Consider the following 18,547-nt stretch of genomic DNA (forward strand, 5'->3'; position numbering starts at 1 on the left):
CTATCACTTGTGCCACTTGCACAGGCTCCTTTTCTGTGTCACGGTCCTACATGTTGGTGTCCCTCAGACTTGTTTCTTATTATCGGTTTATTATCATGCTGTCCATTGCTCTTCTCAGGCCTCTTTCTTGGTCTCCAGACCATCACAGCCAATGCCTTGTTGACTGTAGCTATCTGTGTCCCCCAGGACCCTCACACTTAGCATGTCTCAAACTGACTCCATCATCTTTCTAAAAATTCAACTCCTCTCCCAAGATTACTGTATATTAAAAAGAAATGCAGCATGGTCTCATCTCTGGAGGTTGTCCTTGATTCCTCCCCAGTGTTCTCTAGCTAACAGAGTACCAATTCATGTCGGTTCTGCCATAAAACATGAGTACTTGCCTTCTATGCACAATGTCCTTCCTTGTATAATGTGCATATAGTCCTACTTGCTCTTTCTCTCAAATAGCCTTGAGTAATGTACTCCCTCCCTCTGCTCCATGCTCTCTGTTCTCTCCCTGTGCATCCTTTCTCTAGAAAAGTCAGTGATGAATAATCCCTGCATGCAATGTCTGATATTTCACTGAATTTAAAGCTTCTTTAACTTAAGGATCGTATGTTGGTTTCCTATGTGCTTCAAATGCATGTGATAGGGTTAGGGTGTATTTCACAAATACTTGCTTTGTAAATGAATGGTTTAAATTATCCCCACAATAGCAAACATCACAGTTAATCAATCTTGGAACCTTTGGGGGGCTATGATTGCCCTACTTAGTAATTGGGTCTCCAATTAGTTTCTACTATGATAACACATTTGGATATATTAATTAAGAGCAATGTTAGTTGTTTATTATTTTAAGTAATATTTATCTACTATCTATCTATCTATCTATCTATCTATCTATCTATCTATCTATCTATCTTAGAAAAGTTAGATACTATGAAGAAGCTAAAAGAGGAATATAAAATCATATAAAATTCTATTACCTGAAAGTAGGTAACTACCGCTAAAGTGTTGACACAGAACTCAGTGTGCTCTCTAAATTTTTAATTTTGGTGATGGAAGAAGGTCAGCACTGGGGGACAGTCTCATCTTTTGGGCTGTTCCCTGGAACACTAATTAGTCCTGAGGTCACAGGACTGGGGGACTCGTGGCAAGCCTGACCTGGAGCCGAGTCAGTGTTCATTTCTGCCAGCTTCATCAGATGACCCGAGACAGCAGCACTGTCCGCAGCCACCATCTTTCTGTCAGACACACTCACCCCAGGGTAGCATCTTAGCTCAAGATGCTGCAACCTGATTCCTCAGACTTGGTGACTTCAGTGACAGAAATATATTTCTTACATTTCTAGAGCCTCTGAAATCCAGGATCAATTTGTTGGCAGACAAATTGCTGTCTGATAAGGTCCTCCTTTTAGGTTTTCAGAGACCGTTTTCTGATCTATCCTTCCATGACAGCAGAGAGGGAGAAAGTTCCCTTGGGCCTTTGCATAAGGGCATTAACCCCATTTACAAGGGCTCCACCAACATAACTGATTGCCATCCAAAGGCCTCACCTCCTGACTCTATCACATTAGGATTTAGGATTCCAACTTGCAAACATTTTGAGAAAACCACAGTCAGCCTATATACTGTCTAGCTACTTCTATTTGAACCCAAGACCCTAGAGGGTAGCTGACATTTGGAAAGAAGGCCAGGGACTGTGTGAAGTTCACCCGGATTAGCAAGGTCCCCAGGGTTCTCTTGGTGAATAATTGGGAAGCAGAACAAGAATCAGGTACAAGGACAGGACACCAGGGCAAGGACAGTGTAAAGAAAGTAGCGGTTTGGGCATGAGGGAATCTGTGGGTTCACACAGGGGCATTGCACCTGGAGTCTAGGGTGTCAGGACTAATTCAAATCACCTCTTAGCAGAGACTGAGCTCCTAAAGCCTTGTCGAGCTGAATAAATTTTGTCTGGAAACCAGGAAGAATTTAGCTGCCAGGTAGAAAGACTTGGTAACTGTAGCTATCTGAGGCTGGAGAAATCAGGGATTGAGGAATCCCAAATGCTTTGGAGTGGTGAGATTCCCCACCACAATCTATTTCCTTCTGTGCCCCATTTAACTGTTGTACACCGTATGTCTATACAAAATAATTAAAGCTAATTAAAATTAATTTTGGTGGGTGAGTGTTTGAAGAGTTTCATAATAACTCTTGAGATAATTGGAGATGCTTTGGGATACCACAAAAGGAGCATTTGGAGTAACTGAACTGGATGTTTAAACTAGAAATGTGCAGCTAAGGGTAGCCATGGGATAACAGCTCTGAAAATAAAGGAACGGGAATGAAGAGCTAAGAGTCTGGGCTTGAACTTGGTCTGCTGGTAAACTTGTTCACTGAAAACCAACCAACCAATCTTTTAGAGTAGCAGTCACCAGTTTCAGAGCAGAGTGACTTTTGAAATTACCTCTGGATTAATGAGCAGTTCACAAAACTCTTGACTATTTCATAATCAGCTCTGGGAAGCCCTGTGTAAGGCAGCTAGCTATAGCTAGTGTACTAACACACTTTGTCGACGACCTTCTACGTAGCTTTGTAAAATCTTGGGTAAATCATTATTCTGTAGCTCTTGGTGTTATCATTTTTTCTATTTATTTGTTTGTTTATTTATTTATTTATTTATTATTAGATATTTTCTTTATATACATTTCAAATGCTATCCCGAAAGAAGTTCCCTATACCCTCCCTCCACTCTGCTCCCCTACCCACCCACTCCTGCTTCTTGGCCCTAGCATTCCCCTGTACTGGGGCATATAAAGTTTGCAATACCAAGGGGCCTCTCTTCCCAGTGATAGCCGACTAGGCCATCTTCTGCTACATATGCAGCTAGAGACATGAGCTCTGGGGGTACTGGTTAGTTCATATTGTTGTTCCACCTATAGGGTTGCAGATCCCTTCAGCTCCTTGGGTGCTTTCTCTAGCTTCTCCATTGGGGGCTCTGTGTTCCATCCTATAGCTGACTGTGAGCATCCACTTCTGTATTTGCCAGGCACTGGGATAGCCTCATATGAGACAACTATACCAGGGTCCCTTCAGCAAAATCTTTCTGGCATATGCAATAGTGTCTGGGTTTGGTGGCTGATTATGGGATGGATCCCCGGGTTACTCAGATGCTCTCTAAGTCTCTTTTTACAATTAGCACCCCAGGAGCATAGCTGTTGTGATATACTGAGTCTAACGCTGTCATCTTTAAGCAACAAGATTTATGTCAGAGTTTTATGACCGGAATTCTGATATATAAAAACATAATTCGACATAGAGTCTGTTTGATAATTAACAGTGTTCTGATTCCTGCCTTCAATGTCTGTGTCCTCCTCCAGGGCCTCTTCCCAGGGAGATCAAAAGCATCGGCACAGCCACTGGTGAGCCAGTCCTCACGGCCTAGCACGGTAAGAAACCGCTGTCTACAGTCTGAGATTTGCTTGGTGCTAGGAAAGACACTCTCCAGGTTTAGATACGTTAGCTATCTGACCACAAGAACTGATAACGGCATTTTCCCCTGGACCAGGAACTACATGAAAGGCTAATTTGTTTTAACGGGCTTGCAAGCGAGGACAATATCTTTTCATATTTATATATGGCAAATGCTGGCACATAACAGGAACTCAGATAAGAGTTTGTTGATTTGGGGCTGGTGGTGAAGGCCTCTAATTGTAGCTCTTCAGGAGGGGGCAGTTAGGGGATAGCAACTTTAAGGTTTACCTTGTTTACAGAGTGAGTTCAAAGCCAGGCAGGGCAACTTAGTGAGACTTCCTTCTAAAAAACAGGGCTGAGGATACAGCATGGTGGGCAGGCTCTGTCTCAGCTTGCTGGAGTGCTGGGTTTAATATGTAGTGTGACAAAACAAACTCATTTGTTGAAAGAGTACAACCCATCTAGAGGAGGATTTAAAATGTAAAATGTACGTCCCAAAGGAGAAAGTGCAGCCTATGTTTACTTTAGTAGCATGAAGAAATGTATTTTTCAAATGTGAGAAATCCCTTCCTCGAGAGAGAAAACTTTTTTAGTGCCTTCAGTTCAACATTGGGACTCCAGTCTTCCCCTCGGCTAGAAAGCAGAGTTGACTGCACAACAAACACCCAGTGGGGGAAAAGCATGGGTGAGGGAAACCCAGACCAGACAATCTAGATATTAACTGCCCTGCGCCCCCCTCCCCACCGCCTCAGTGTGTGAAGACTGCGCTTGCTCTTAGCATGCATGCACTTGCTTGCAGCTCATGTATGCTACCACCTCCTCTCCTCTCAGTGAGCCTCGTCAGCTAGGTGTTAGAAAAAGAAACAGAGGCTCAGAGAACACTGAGTGACAGAGCCAGCTACTGGCAGAGCCACAAGTCTGCAGTGTCCCAACATATCGGGCTGCCTCAGGCCATTCTGGGCTTCCTCTCCCTAGTGTCCCTCTTCCGTCTTTGCTATGTGTAGGGGGTTTGGATGTATTTTCATAGGAGTGTAGCTGGCTCAGTCTGTGACCAGGTAAACAAAAGCACCAGCCCCTACCAGGTTCTGAGCAAATATGGCCAGTCAGGACTGTCCCAGCCTGCTGTAGCTCCACTGTACTTTGCCCCAATGAATCAGCTCCGTGGAGGCCGGGCAGTTGCAAAGGTAAGTAATTGGCTGTAGATTTGAAGGCCAGGTGAGTCTCGGTAGATGTGGCACCTGGACTTTGTCAGTCTCTAAGAGGGGAGCAAGCAGTCCCCGGCAGGTCTCTGGAGCCACGCTGAAGGAAGGTGAAGAGCCATCAAAGCAGGTGTGTGGGGGCACCGACACTCATCTTTCCCTTTCTTTGGACTGGCTGGGCTATCAGAATGGGAGGGGCTATTACCCTTGCTGAGTCCGGGGGTTCACTTCTGTGCATACAAAGCTGTGACTGTTATTATAGACACAGTTACTTCATTCTGAGACTCTTAAAGGTTTGAAAATGAGTACCCTTAATTGTAACTCAAAGTTTAAACTACTGATGTTGGTGACTCTTGGTGACAGAATGATCGGGTATTGTGCCTTTGTAGTCGGGGCTAGAATGCCTAATGAGAAGTCTGGGGACAAGCGAATCAATTACTTTTCAAGTTCTCTCACTTGTGTTCAAGTACTGTTGTGTTTCATGGGGCTTTAACAAAGGATCCTTGTATGGCACTAGGGGTATTGAGCCTTTCCTGGAATTGCTGGCAAAGTTTTCAATATGACTGAGTATTTCAAGGAAGTATGCTGGCACAGAGAGGTAGGCCCAAGGTCCTGTGTTATGTCTGCCTTGAAAGTAGTCCCTCTTCTTGCCTGCTCTCCTGTTGTCTCTCACTTCCGGGCTCATTGCTCTGGACCCTGGCTCTGTGGTATTCAACCCTGTGGTATTGAACCCTGGCTCTGTGGCTCTGTGTGACCTTGGTTTCACCACATGCCCTTTTGACCTGATAAGAGTTTCAGATGAACTTGGGAGCTTCCAGACTAAGAACAGGCAAACAAGTTCGATTAGAATCAACATCGCTTTCAACATTCCCAAGGGGAAGTGAGGGGTGGTGGCAGCTGTCCTTGCCTACGTACACTGCTGATCCAGCAGGCTCTGTGAACAGGAGCCAGGCCTGGGTGGGCTTTCCCTCTGTTATGTGCTCTTCTGCCACGCAAGCAGAGGAACTGGAAAAAGACACTAGTGCCTGGAGCTAGTTCTTATCTTGAGGAATGTGTGGGGACTAGTCAGATATGAGAGAAACTTCTAGGTCTACACATCTTCAGTCAGAAAGAGCTGGGAGACCTAGCTCTCCATTTTTCCACAGTGGCAGCCACAAACTGTGTCTGTTGGTTCTCCCAGAGGGAGGGCTAGAGGAGGTTAAAGGAAGCATTTGCAAGAGAAGTCTGTCAAGGGGTCAATTGAAACAGTATGTGTGTGTGCATGTGTGTGATGTATGTATGTGTCCATATGTGATTTGTGTGTATAAGCATGATGTGTGTATGTGTGTGATATGTGTATATGTGATGTATGTGTGTGATGCATACATGTGCACATGTGTGGTGTGTAAGTGAGATATGTATATATATGTGTGCATGTGTGCGATGTGTGGTGTGTGTGCATGTGTACATTTTTGGTGTGTGTGTGTGTGTGAGTGTGTGTGTGTGTGTGTAGGCTAGACAGAGGCCAACATTGAGTGTCTTCCTCTGTTGCACTCCATCTTCCTCACTGAATCTGAAGGTCACTGATGGTTACAGAAGCACCAGGCTTGGCCTTTCATGTGTGTGTGAGGGATCCAAACTCAGATTCTCAGGTTATGCAGGAAACAGTTGGTTAACCCAGTGACTTATCTCCCTAGAACTTCAGAGCCTTCAGTCACTCACACTATCCTAACCTTGGTTTCCACAGGTACTTACTATGATGTATTGAATAATTACTATGTTCTTGGCAGTTCTAGGCACTTTCCATGTCATGTTTAACTTTGACACTAGTCCTGAAACCCTAGCCCATAGTATCTACCATCTCCATGGGAAAGGACATTGAGGAGTAAACAAATTATCTGTCCGGTAGGAGACATTTTAACAATCTGAACCCCGACTGGCTCCCCAGGAGGCTTCCTCTGTTTCTGATACCTCAGCACGTCCGTTTTAAGTGTTGTATAAATATTTGCTGGTGGGATAAATGAGGAAACATTAATTGGGACTCCTTGATAGCATTTTGAAGCTGCATCAAGGACTGTTATCTGCCTCCCATGCCACCCACAGCTGTTGTTCCATATGTACTTTCCTAATTTTTTAGTCAGCATCAATCTAATTGTCTAGGCTGATATTTATTTAATGTATCTGTTTGAGGTTTCTAAAAAAACATTCCTCTATGTCTGTGCTCATATGGTTTGTTTTAGACAATTTTGAAAACCATAGTTGCTCTCTTCTCAGACTCTCATGTTGTCTACCATGACAAACTACCATGTTTGGATAAAGGCTTAAATTGCTGAGTGTGTATGTGTGAACATGTGTGTGTGTGTGATGTATGTGGTGTGTGTGTGTATGTGTGGTATGGGTGTATGTATGTATGATATGCATGTGTGATGTATGTGTGTAATGTTTATGTGTGTGATCTGTGTATGTGTGGTATGGGTGTATGTATGTATGATATGCATATGTGATGTGTGTGTGATGTGTATATGATGTGTGTGTGTGTGATGTATATATGATGTGTATGTGTGTGATGTGTGTGTGATGTGTGTGTGATGTGTGTGTGTGTGATGTGTATAAGATGTGTGTGTGTGTGTGATGTGTATATGTGTGATGTGTGTGTGTGTGTGATGTGTGTGTTGTGTGATGTGTATATGATGTGTATGTATGTGTGATGTGTATATGATGTATGTGTGTGGGGGATGTGTATGTGTGTGATGTGTGTATGTGATGTGTATATGATGGTGTGTGTGTGTGTGTGTGTGTGTGATGTGTGTATGTGTATATACATGCAGGCTGGAGGTTGACTTTGAGTAGCTCTCTTCAGGAGCCATACACTTTGTTTTTTGAGACGAGATCTTTCACTGGGACCTAGGGTTCACTGGTTAGGCTTGGCTGGCTGTCCAGTGAGCCCCAGGAATCTTCCCATTCCTACCTGCCCAGCCTTGGGGTTACATGTGCACTATCACATCTGTCTGGTTTTTTATGTAACTATGTGCTGGTGCTTGAAAAGCCAACATTTTACTAACAGAGCTATGTCCCCAGCTCTCCAGAATGATGACTGGTTTTCTTTCTGTGTTCAGGAAATTAAAGTAACTACATAACAGCCTCAAGACCCAACGGGGAAAATCAAAGGGTCAGAGATGGAACCTTGGGTTCCCCAGACACAAGGAAGGACCACGGGACCATCAAGGGATACAAATAGAGGACTTCAGAGTGGACATTATAGACCCCGTCCGCATTCTCAGTACAGTGGAGATAAGTACCACCAATGGCAAGATGCCCACAAGAACTCAAAGTCACAGCAGGACCTCAGGGATGACCACCAGCAGTCTCACTATGTACCCAGGAGCGGGGAGTGGTCCCAGCCAGTGTCTGGTGCTGACTACTTGAAAGGATCTTATCCCAGTCACCTGTACTCAAGGTATGATGCTTAGGGTTACAGTGAACCTATCTCTCCTGTGAAGAGGTTATTAATTGTTCTTGTTTCTTGTCCATTTCCTTTTTCCTCCCTGCCCCTCCCCCTTTCCTGGAATTTGTTGCATAGAACAGGTTGTCCTCAAACTTAGGATCCTCCTGCCTCACACAGCCTCTCAAGCACCCTAGCCATCCTGTGTGGCTCTTCCTGCCTCCTTATATCTCTCTTCCTTTCTCCTCCTCCTCTTCCTCCTCCTGCTCCTCCTCCTCCTGTTCCTCCTCCTCCTGCTCCTTCTCCTCTTCCATTTCCTTCTCTTCTTCTTCTTCTTCCTCCTCTTCTTCTTCCTAACTGTTTTGGTTTTAGGGTTTTTATTTCTGTGATAAAATACCATGGCCACAAAACCAGCTTGGGAAGGAAAGGGTCAAAGAGTTATTACATCTTGCACTTTCACTTCACAATCCATCACTGAAGGATGTCAGGGCAGGACCTTAAGTCAGGAACCTGGAGGCAGAAACTGAAGCAGACCACGAAGGAATGATGCTTACTTTCTTGTTAGCCCTGAACTTTTCTTTCTTATTCAACCCAGAACCATCTGCCAGGGGGTGGCACCACCCCCAGTGGGTTGGGCCTTCCCACATCAATCATCAGTCAAGAAAGTGCTCTACAGACTTGTCTACAGGGTGATCTAATGGAGGAATTTTCTGAATTAAGATTCTGTCCTGTCTAGATTTGTGTTAAGTTTGACAACCACCAAGGCACCCTTAGATAAAATCTGCCTTGCCTGATTTGTGTTTTGGTGACTGGTGACAGTGTTTCCCTCTTTTTATTTTTTATTTTATTTTATTTTAAGATTTATTTATTTATTATATATAAGTACACTGTAGCTGTCGTCAGAAGAGGGCATCAGAGCCTATTACGTGTGGTTGTGAGCCACCATGTGGTTGCTGGGATTTGAACTCAAGACCTCTGGAAGAACAATCAGTGCTCTTAACCGCTGAGCCATCTCTCCAGCCCCTTATTTTATTTTTTTATCCCAAGCAGAACTTCATATAGCTGCCATCATAGAGTGACTGGGATGGAGGGATGGATGGATGGTAGAGAGACAAGAGAACAGATGTTACCTCCATGCTTTGTGATTGTAAAAGGCAGTCTTTGTGGGCTGTGGCAAAGCTTTTCCTAGGATCCTATGAAAGGCTTCACATTTTCACTGATCTTAGCGGATGCCAATAGCACCAACAACCCCAGCATCTCATACTATGCCTGGAGGTGACAGACATGCAAAGATCAGTATCTAATCTATAAGAACTTTAAGAGAACTCAATTTCAGAGAAGGCAAATACAGATTTCCAGGCTATAACGTGAGGAGGAAGAGACCACAGAGGCAACTCTGTGTCAGAGAATCTTGAACTCTTGCTCCCCCAGACCCATGGTATTGAACTAAATATTTCATGCTTTCCTTCATGTCTTCTAGTTGGGATTATATGATCTGCCCTATGGTTTGAAGGTTAAAGTTATAGCAATTATTATAAAGAAACTTGCCTCTGAGGTTATTATTAATTGACAGAAACACTAATAACGTTCCCTTTCCCAACCCTTTTGGGCCGCTGAGTTCTCAAGAGGAATGAGTATGTCAAGGACAGAGATAACAAAGGCACCCACGCTGGTGATAGTATTCTGTGTGTCTGTAATGTGCATTGAAATTCCAGTGGCTCATGGCTCTTCTATGCTTTCCTCCGGAAGGGCTTTTTCTCAGATAATCCCAGGGGTGCCAAGATAACAGCGTTGATGATATTACATGTGCATATTTGTAGAATGAAAATATTGCTATAAAAACCATTGTAAATTAATTTCTCTATATTTAAAAGTGAAAAAGAGCTTTATTATGAAAGACACATCCCTTTTGTAAAGCAAAGGGCCACCTCTGTTCTGATTTTGGATTTTCTGAACTAATGTGGCAAATTTCTGACTTAATCAGGCAGATTCTGGACTAGGCAGTCGTTCTGTCTTCTGAAGTTGTCTAGTTCATCCAGTCTCCTTTTGTGTTTGGCTGTCTTTGTGATATCTCAGGTCAGGCTATGGGGACCCCTATCAGAGGTACCACACTCCGACACCGAGGGATGAGTATGCCTATGGAAATTACTACTACCCCGGGCATCCACAGCTGCTGCCGGAAGAAAGAGGTATGAAGTAACCTCCAGAAGAAGCCTTTGGGGACTAGAGGTGCACGGGTGGCCGGCTGCCAGGGCCACTAGCATCGTGTTTGGAGACCCTGCCCTTTGATAATACTGAGACTACCCTTATGATACTTGTTCTGTGGATAGTGCATACTTCATCCGTATTTTCCTCTGATTCTTTCCTGTAGCAAAGGTTCTATTTACTGTTTAAGTAAATGAAAAGTCAGTTCTTAAGCCGTTCAGGTGTGCTGAGCTGTAATGTGAATGCAGCAATCACTTCATTCTTGGGGCAGCAGATGAACAGCAATGGGAGTCTCAGACCTCAGACCTCCACAGGATAGGGCATCGTGCTATGACAGTTTATGACTAGCTACCATAGAGAATCTGCTTCATCATGGAAAGCACACACACACACACACACACACACACACACACACACAGAGAGCTGTTGTGAAACTATTTAAAGCCAAGTGCACTAGTTCAGAGCATCTTGGGGGCTTTCATTGTTAGCCCTTGCCCATCAACCAACTCAATGTGGCAAATACATTCTCATACCTACTATTGCAGTAGCCCAGCTTCACAGCTCACTAGTATCCCATCTTAAGGGACTTGCAGAAGCAGCTAGTGACCTGCCTCTGTTTTGCTTTTTCTGAGGGTGCAGTGGCAAGGCAAGGGAGTCCTTATATCTGGCATGAAGATCATGGAGACCAGAGGTACTTCAGCGAGCATCATCGGGAGAAGCACAGTGGTACATTTGGAGCAAACAGTGATGCCCAGTTCCAGTAAGTGTGAAAACACAAGCCACGCCAACAAGATTTAGTTAGACTCTGTTGGAACAATCTTAGGGCATCTGGTCGTGGTTCTGGTCTTATGGAAGACACAGTCTACTTTTATGCCAGCCACAGAGAGTGGCCCAGGTCTACTTTTCTCTCTGAGAGCTGTGCTGTTCGCATTCAGGACTAGTCTACATCCTGTAAGGTTACTTTAGGTCCTCAGTGAGAGAGGATGCATTTAGCTCTGCTGTGACTTAATGTCCCAGGACTGATAGGTACCCAAAGGGGGACTCCCCTTCTCTGAGGAGAAGGTAAGGGGATAGTAGGGGAGGAATTTGGGAGGATAGGACTGAGAAGAGAGGAGGGGGGTTATGACTGGGTTATAAAGTGAATAAATAAACAAATTAAGGAAAAAATTACTTGAGGCTCATCTAAAGGTCAAATCCTATAATGGCCTCAGAAACAATGTGGTCTCCCAGTGATTGTTGTGGCTGGAGCCTTTCTGGGGCTGGAATGTTTCTCCATCCACTCTTCCTGGTCATAAGCATGGAACAGTCTTGTAGCATAAGACACAGCAGGGCTGGACGTTACTGGAGCATTTGTCCTGGTGCCCTTAGCCTTGGAACTCACCAATGCAAGGGCTCTGAGTCAGGCTCCTCCAGGAGGGCAGGCTGTAGCAACCAGTCATTCTCCCCAAGGTTTGGATCTTTTTTTAGTAAATGTGTTTGGAACCCAAAGATGCCATCTTTCTAATACATTGAGATAGGAAAGAGAGAGAAAATGCTTTTTGCTGGAGCACTCAAAATGGCCTGACAGGTGCCCACACTTGGCGTTGAGCCTGCCTCCAGCAGAGAGTATTTCAGCCTTGCTGGCTTGCCCAGGACCTGTCTCAACACTTCTGTCATTTCACTGCAGATTTACCAGTAAAAATCCATACCGAGACAGCCCTGCTTCTGTGTCTGGACAGGAACAGCCTGGGGAATTCTTTCCAGAGAGTGAAGCCCAGAAACAAAAGGTAACCTAAAGTGGCAGAGGACTGGAGGCTTGTGGCCATGCACCAAGCCACCTTGTCAGCAATGGCCAGCGGGGATGGGGTCTGCAGCTGCAGCAGAGTCCCCATTCACACTACCTTCCCCTCCCTTCCCCTTTCTGTCTTACCAGTCCGACAGATGCCCTGATCTGACCTCTTCCTGTTTTGTCAAGTGGGTAGGACTTAATTTACTGTGAGGCACTTGAAAAGTGAAGAGGCTGCCACCTCGTTTTAGGTGTTAGGGTGCCCCAGGGGACTAGAGGTTTAGGAAATAAAGAGTTGTTAGAATCCTTTAATTTAGGTTTGAAAAGCAGCCTTGAAATCTTTCCTGACTCTTTAATCTCTTTTCTCTAAAATCCCAATGCATGTACCATCTGGGTCACAGAATAGAGCTCTCTAATAGCATTGATATAAATGTTTTATTATGAGATAATTTTAGACTTATAGATAAGTTGCAAAAAATAATGTAGAGACGGGCTCTTAATTTTTGGCAGGCCTGAGTTAGTTTTTTCTCCCTGATTAGATTTGTGTGATTATTATTATTATTATTGTAGTTAGTTTTTCTGTATCTATTACTTAATAATATAGCTCATAGGTTATGGTGAGTGATACTAAGACCCCAATGTGTAAATAGCACTTTACAGTGTACAAAAGCCTTTGAATGTCCTGTTTTATTTTTTAAAAGATTTAATTAATTAGTTAGTTAATTAATTATTTAATGTATATGGGTACACTGTAGCTGAACAGATGGTTGTGAGCCTTTATGTGGTGGTTGGGAATTGAATTTTTAGGACCTCTGTTCGCTCTGGTCAACCCCACTTGCTTAGTCCCTGCTTGCTCTGACCCAAAGATTTATTTATCATTATACATAAGTACACTATACCGGTCTTCAGACTCTCCAGAAGAGAACATCAGGTCTCATTACAGGTGGGTGTGAGCCACCATGTGGTTGCTGGGATTTGAACTCAGGACCTTCAGAGGAGCAGTCAGTGCTCTTACCTGCTGAGTCATCTCACCAGCCCGAATGTCCTGTTTTATTCATCTCTCCTGCAATGTGAATTTTTTGCATACATGTCTGCGGGAAATTTACATTATCCAGAGTGTACATGTGTTCATAAAATAGCTAGGGCATTAATAAATAACGTGTATAGGACTTTAAATTTATATTGCAGATAAAAGTATAGGATCAGGAAAGTCCAAGTCACCTGTTTAAGGTCATAGCAGAGGGTGACAGAAATAGAAGTTGAAATTTGAATTCTAGGTCCCTCGAGTCCACTGGGCTGTGCTCCACAGGATACTTCCTTCTTCCCGTGAATCCACAGTCGCTGTGCTTAGTAGGAAGTTTGAGCTTTGTTTCTTTGAAGGAACCCTTGGAAGTGGAAGGACAAGCTCTCTGGAACTCCTTCCTACATAACTTTATTATTTTTTTCTTTTCCCCTCCCCCTTCAGCCATTGCTGACCAGCAAATCCAACCTTCTCCAGCAGCACGAGTCTGGGCTCAGCTCTAGTAGCTATGAGCTCAGTCAGTACATGACAGCTGCCCCCGAGGAGTATGAACCTATGGTGTCAGCAGCTTGGAAGCCTATTCAGGCTGGTGGGTACCAAGAGGCCATGGGAACTGGTTAATTCTGACAAGGAAAGGTTGGGTCATGGGGGAAGTCACCCTTCTGTGTTACCAGGAATGGGTCTACATTTGCCTTATTGGTTTAAGCATGTCTTCCAGGCAGAGAGGCCAACTTTGGATCCTTTTCCTGCCTTGTCTTCAGTAATGGAATGTGCATCATAGGTTGCTCTTGGAAGGGAACACTGCTCCCAGTCATTGTTAGGTTGGGCCAGGAGGCACTTTGGAGTGCTTTCAGGCAACATGTGAGAACAAGGGGACCTGGGAGGACTGGGTGAAATGAGGGGAGGTATGAACGCTAGTCTGGAGGCTTGGCTGCAGAGGCTGCTTGTCCTCTGACCGTGGCTGAGAATCTGAGACGAGTGCGTTATCGTTTGGACCATTTGCACTATAATCTGACATATTCTTAGAGGGTTAAATCAGACTAGAGCATGACTTTTTCTAACCAAGTATCTCACCTAGCATCTCATCCTGGCCCAGGTAGAATGGGAACAGTAGTGTATCATCTAAAAAGCACTGAAAATAAACCTAACGATGTCCACCATGTGTCTGTTGGCCAGATGACACCTCAGCGACAGTTCCCAAGGCACCCATGAGGTTCTATGTTCCCCATGTGTCTGTGAGCTTTGGGCCAGGAGGCCAGCTAGTGTGTGTGTCCCCCAACTCTCCTGCTGATGGACAAACGGCCCTCGTTGAAGTGCACAGCATGGAGGTAATCAATATCTTGGGTTCCAGGGATGCAAGTACTGTGCTCAATTCAATGGCTCACTCAGGCTCTCACTTTGCTTGAGGCTGGGCATCTCCAGGAGGGGGAATCGAGTTACATGTGCCTTAGATTGTGAGCAAGAATGGGTGGGCTTTTCTCTGAAAGAAGCGATGCTAGATTTACACTTTCCCTGAGATGCTAGTGACTCATCTTTCAACAAGATAACTGTCTCCACAAGGCATTGAAGCTACACCACAAGACCATAGCCCTGGATATGAGACTGGATTCAACTGGTGGGGGCTGACTGGAAGAATCTTGGTGACCTAATTTTATTTTCAACTCCAGGTTTTACTTAATGATTTTGAGGATCAGGAGGAGATGAGAGCTTTCCCAGGGCCCCTTATTAGGTAAAGTACTGCAAGTGTTGTTAAGGGTATGTGTATGTGTGTGTGTGTGTGTGTGTGTCATATGCACACATGTGTGAAGGTGCACACATGCATACATATGTGGAAGCCAGAGGAAGACATCTGTTGTTTTCTTCTTTCTCTCCCTCATCTTCTTTTGTTCTCTTAGTTTTTGAGAGAGGATCTCTCACTGAACCTGAAGCTTGCCAGTTTGGCTAAGCTGTCTGACCACTGAGCTCCCAGTATATGCCTGTCTCTGTCCCCCAAACTCTGGCATTACAGGCACACATTGTCCATGCTTGGCTTTTATGGGCGTGTTTGGAATTTGATCTCATGTTCTCTTGCTTTCAGAGCAACTTCTCTGACCCCACTAAGTTATATCACCAACTCCTAAATAAAGGCTTTTGAAAGCTGAGGACTCTTCCTGGCCAGGTCTTGGTTGTCAGGGAAGAAAATGTCTATTTTATTTGAAACATTTTTTTTTATGCCAGTAGGTAGAAAAAGAGGTGACCTGAGTGATTTTAGCAAGCTGTTTCATATTTGAAGAGGAGAAAGAGAAGTAAGCTTAACAAGTTAGACCTTTAAAAACAGTTCCATTTCATAGAGGTTAGCTGGTAGTAAGCTTCAGTGTTCCAAGGACTTGATAGAGATTAGTGGGGAAATGGAGCACGGCCTGGAGTAATGTTCTTAAAATGGCTTTTTCTTGAGCGGCGTTTTCCAGCTCCCTGCTATTGTGAACGTCTGCCCTCTGCAGGAATAAACTAGAACTGCTGTAGCATTTTCAGCCACATTTCAGTGGGCTTTAGCTGTGATGAGTCCTGGGTGGGTGGGTGTCAGAGGACCAGCGTGCCAGGTATCCTACTAAGGTACTGGCTTATCAGCCATTTTTAAGTTTTTCCCTTGAGAAATGATATATCACTCACTCTGCCTACTCCAAAGGCCGTAAAACTCTATTCATATGAAGGCCAGTGAATGTCGCTACTTCTTTGTACATGTCATCTGAAGCTAGCCCACAAACATATGCTCACACATGTATGTGTGTACAAATGTAGAGGTCAGAGGACAATCTCAAGGATCATTCCTTAAGTACCTAACCCTTTTCCCCCTATGTTTTTCAGGTTTGCAAAAAAAACTAAGTTGTGTATTAAATAGTATGAATGTTCTTAAACATTTAACAAGCACTTACTTGATGGATGCCATACAGTTTGCTTATCCCATTTTTAAATGCAGGCAGTTGTTTTAAAAGTCCCGTCCTAAATTAAGGATGACACTGAGGCTCAGAGCAAGTGAGATGTTTATATAATCCAGACATGGACCCAGTCTTGTCTGACTTGAAACAGAACCCTTCTGAGAAGTCACTTAAGGTCTTTGGGCTTACTCTCCTCATTTAAAAGATGGAAGGATGCACAAGAGAATCTCTGAAACTCCTTCCTGTTCTGCAGGAAAAAAAAAAAAAACCCAAAACCCCCAAAACCAAAAAACAAACGATCTTGCGATTCCAGACTTCCAGTCCTGGGCTGTCACTCTTCTGCCATGTTAGCGAGTTCATTGTACAGAGAGTCTGTACGGGGAGAGTCAGTCTGCTCAGGCCTTGCTTCCTGAATCGTCCCACAGGGAGGACATACACAAGGTGGATATCATGACGTTTTGTCAGCAGAAAGCAACGCAGTGTCTCAAATCTGAGACACCAGGGAGCAGGGACTCAGCTCTACTTTGGCAACTGCTGGTTCTCCTTTGTCGACAGAATGGGGTAAGTCACTGCTCTGATATAGGGGGCAGATGGAAGCTGGGCTGAAGTTGTTGTCTTCGTGGGAGTTGGTATATAGCACAGTTAGAAAAAGCAGTCTCTATGTAGCACTGTTGCCCAGAGGGAGAGTGTAGCTCCGGTTCTAACACTGCTGTGTCAATGCTAACCTTTTCTGGAGAGTGCCCCCTGCTGGCTGGGGTTTGTTGTACAGTCCCTGGATTACTGCACCAGCCAGTGGAATTGTGAGTGGTTCCAATAAGTATTGTGGCTGCTGACAGGCAGAGAGTAACCACGATAGTGAAGCTGATGTTTGAAATTCAGCCATTCATAAGAGATCTCCTGTGTATTTGCACGACTGCCTCAGGAACAACTCAAGAGACCCTGCTGTCTTCCTTCTTCAACCTGGGCCCAACCTGGGGACCGGTTGGAGCATCCCCCAGGATGACTCTCTTTATCCTGCAGTCCATGGCAGGATCTGACATTGCTGAGCTGCTGATGCAGGACTGCAAGAAGCTGGAGAAGTACAAGAGGCAGCCCCCTGTAGCCAACCTCATCAACCTGACTGATGAGGACTGGCCGGTACTGAGCTCTGGGACTCGTGATCTGCTCACTGGGGAGATTCCCCCCAACGTGGATACGCCAGCGCAGATCGTGGAGAAATTCACCAAGCTGCTCTACTACGGAAGGAAGAAGGTGAGAAAGCCTTTCTCTCAGGCTTCCTTCAGATGGGCGTGGACCACCATCCCTCACCCAGTTTCCCGCTCCTCCAATAATTTGGCCAGAATACACTTCTTTTAGATCATGTGAAAAGATCAGAAGTTAAAGCAAGAAGAATAAAAATACATAGGTGTATGCCATCCACCTCTGCAGTGTTTATATATTTACTTCCAGTATTTCCCCATTAAAAACTCAGTTTAAGTTTCATAAACGTGTCAGGCATGGTGGTACACTCATTTGGCTGAGGTAAGCAAGACTGAGTAAGAGGCCAGCCTAGGCTATAAAGGGATACCCTGTATCAAAACAGATAAACAACTCTAAAGAATATTTATATAATTGTTGATTTCTTTTTATATTTCACATTACATGGTAAAATACCCTAATAACATTAAATATGTTCGATTAGTGCACTTTTATTATTTTTATAGCACCAAGAATTTAACACAGTGCCTTGTACATGCTAGACAAAGTACTCTGCAGTCAAGCAGACACAAACATTCTAGGGCTGGAGAGGTGGCTCAGTAGTTAATCACGTCTACTCTCCTTTTGAGGATCCGAGTTCAGTCCCCAGTGGCCACGCCTAGGACTCCAATTCCATGAGGACCCAGCCTCTATCCTAAACGGGCGCCTGGGATCATATGAACATACCCCTCCCATACACATAATTTAAATATAAGGAAAAAATGGGGCCGGAGAGATGGCTCAGTGGTTTAAGAGTCCTGAGTTCAATTTCTAGCAACCACATGGTGGCTCACAACCATCTGTAATGGGATCTGATGCTCTCTTCTGGTGAGTCTGAAGACAGCTACAGCATACTCATATACATAAAATAAATAAATAATTCTAAAAAATTATAAAAAAATAGTGAAAAAATTCACTATTGCTGGACACTGAGACAATTTATAATTTTGTTACTCATTACAAATTGTGTGATTGAACATTTTGCTAGGAATGAATAGATTAGAGACTGCATTTCTGTTTCTTCACATACATAACAGCTTAGTTTTTGGAAAGATTGTCTATAAATAATATCCCTTCACTGGAACTCAGGCACTCAAGTCAACACTGAATGCTGGGAGACTCTTGCCTTGTTTACTTTTGAAGTTGTGCTCATGTCTAATAAAAGTCATAAAGCAAACCTGAATATTTAAAAATATGATTAAGATCAAAACAATTAAGTTAAAAAAACCAGAAGGTGATAGGAATATAATAGAGGAAGACTTCCATCCCCAGATACTATATTTGCCTTTTAAAAATAGCTGGAGGGGCTAGAAAGATTGCTCAGTGGTTAAAAATGTGCACTGTTTTC

The 18,547-nt window shown here is 44.1% G+C and overlaps 1 protein-coding gene across 5 annotated transcripts in view; it reads left to right on the forward strand.

The window, feature by feature from the left end:
• Sec16b (SEC16 homolog B, endoplasmic reticulum export factor) overlaps positions 1–18,547 on the forward strand; it is a 62,988-nt gene that overhangs the window by 15,095 nt on the left and 29,346 nt on the right. For 2 of the 5 annotated variants that reach the window (XM_085842430.1, XM_085842434.1), the window contains 10 exons: positions 3,344–3,412; positions 7,732–8,072; positions 10,134–10,246; positions 10,902–11,022; positions 11,929–12,028; positions 13,493–13,637; positions 14,225–14,376; positions 14,716–14,777; positions 16,389–16,524; positions 16,984–17,214. In XM_085842430.1, the coding sequence (XP_085698556.1) occupies positions 7,792–8,072; positions 10,134–10,246; positions 10,902–11,022; positions 11,929–12,028; positions 13,493–13,637; positions 14,225–14,376; positions 14,716–14,777; positions 16,389–16,524; positions 16,984–17,214 (1,341 nt within the window). In that variant the 5' untranslated portion in view covers positions 3,344–3,412; positions 7,732–7,791. Of the gene's footprint in view, positions 1–3,343; positions 3,413–4,626; positions 4,767–4,838; positions 5,235–7,731; positions 8,073–10,133; positions 10,247–10,894; positions 11,023–11,928; positions 12,029–13,492; positions 13,638–14,224; positions 14,377–14,715; positions 14,778–16,388; positions 16,525–16,983; positions 17,215–18,547 lie in introns of those variants that run through there. The other 3 variants (XM_085842424.1, XM_085842435.1, XM_085842436.1) reach the window with 3 other exon arrangements.

The sequence above is a fragment of the Mus caroli genome, unplaced genomic scaffold, assembly GCF_978045245.1.
Source record: "Mus caroli unplaced genomic scaffold, Mus_caroli_1 scaffold_1, whole genome shotgun sequence".
Taxonomy (NCBI): domain Eukaryota; kingdom Metazoa; phylum Chordata; class Mammalia; order Rodentia; family Muridae; genus Mus; species Mus caroli.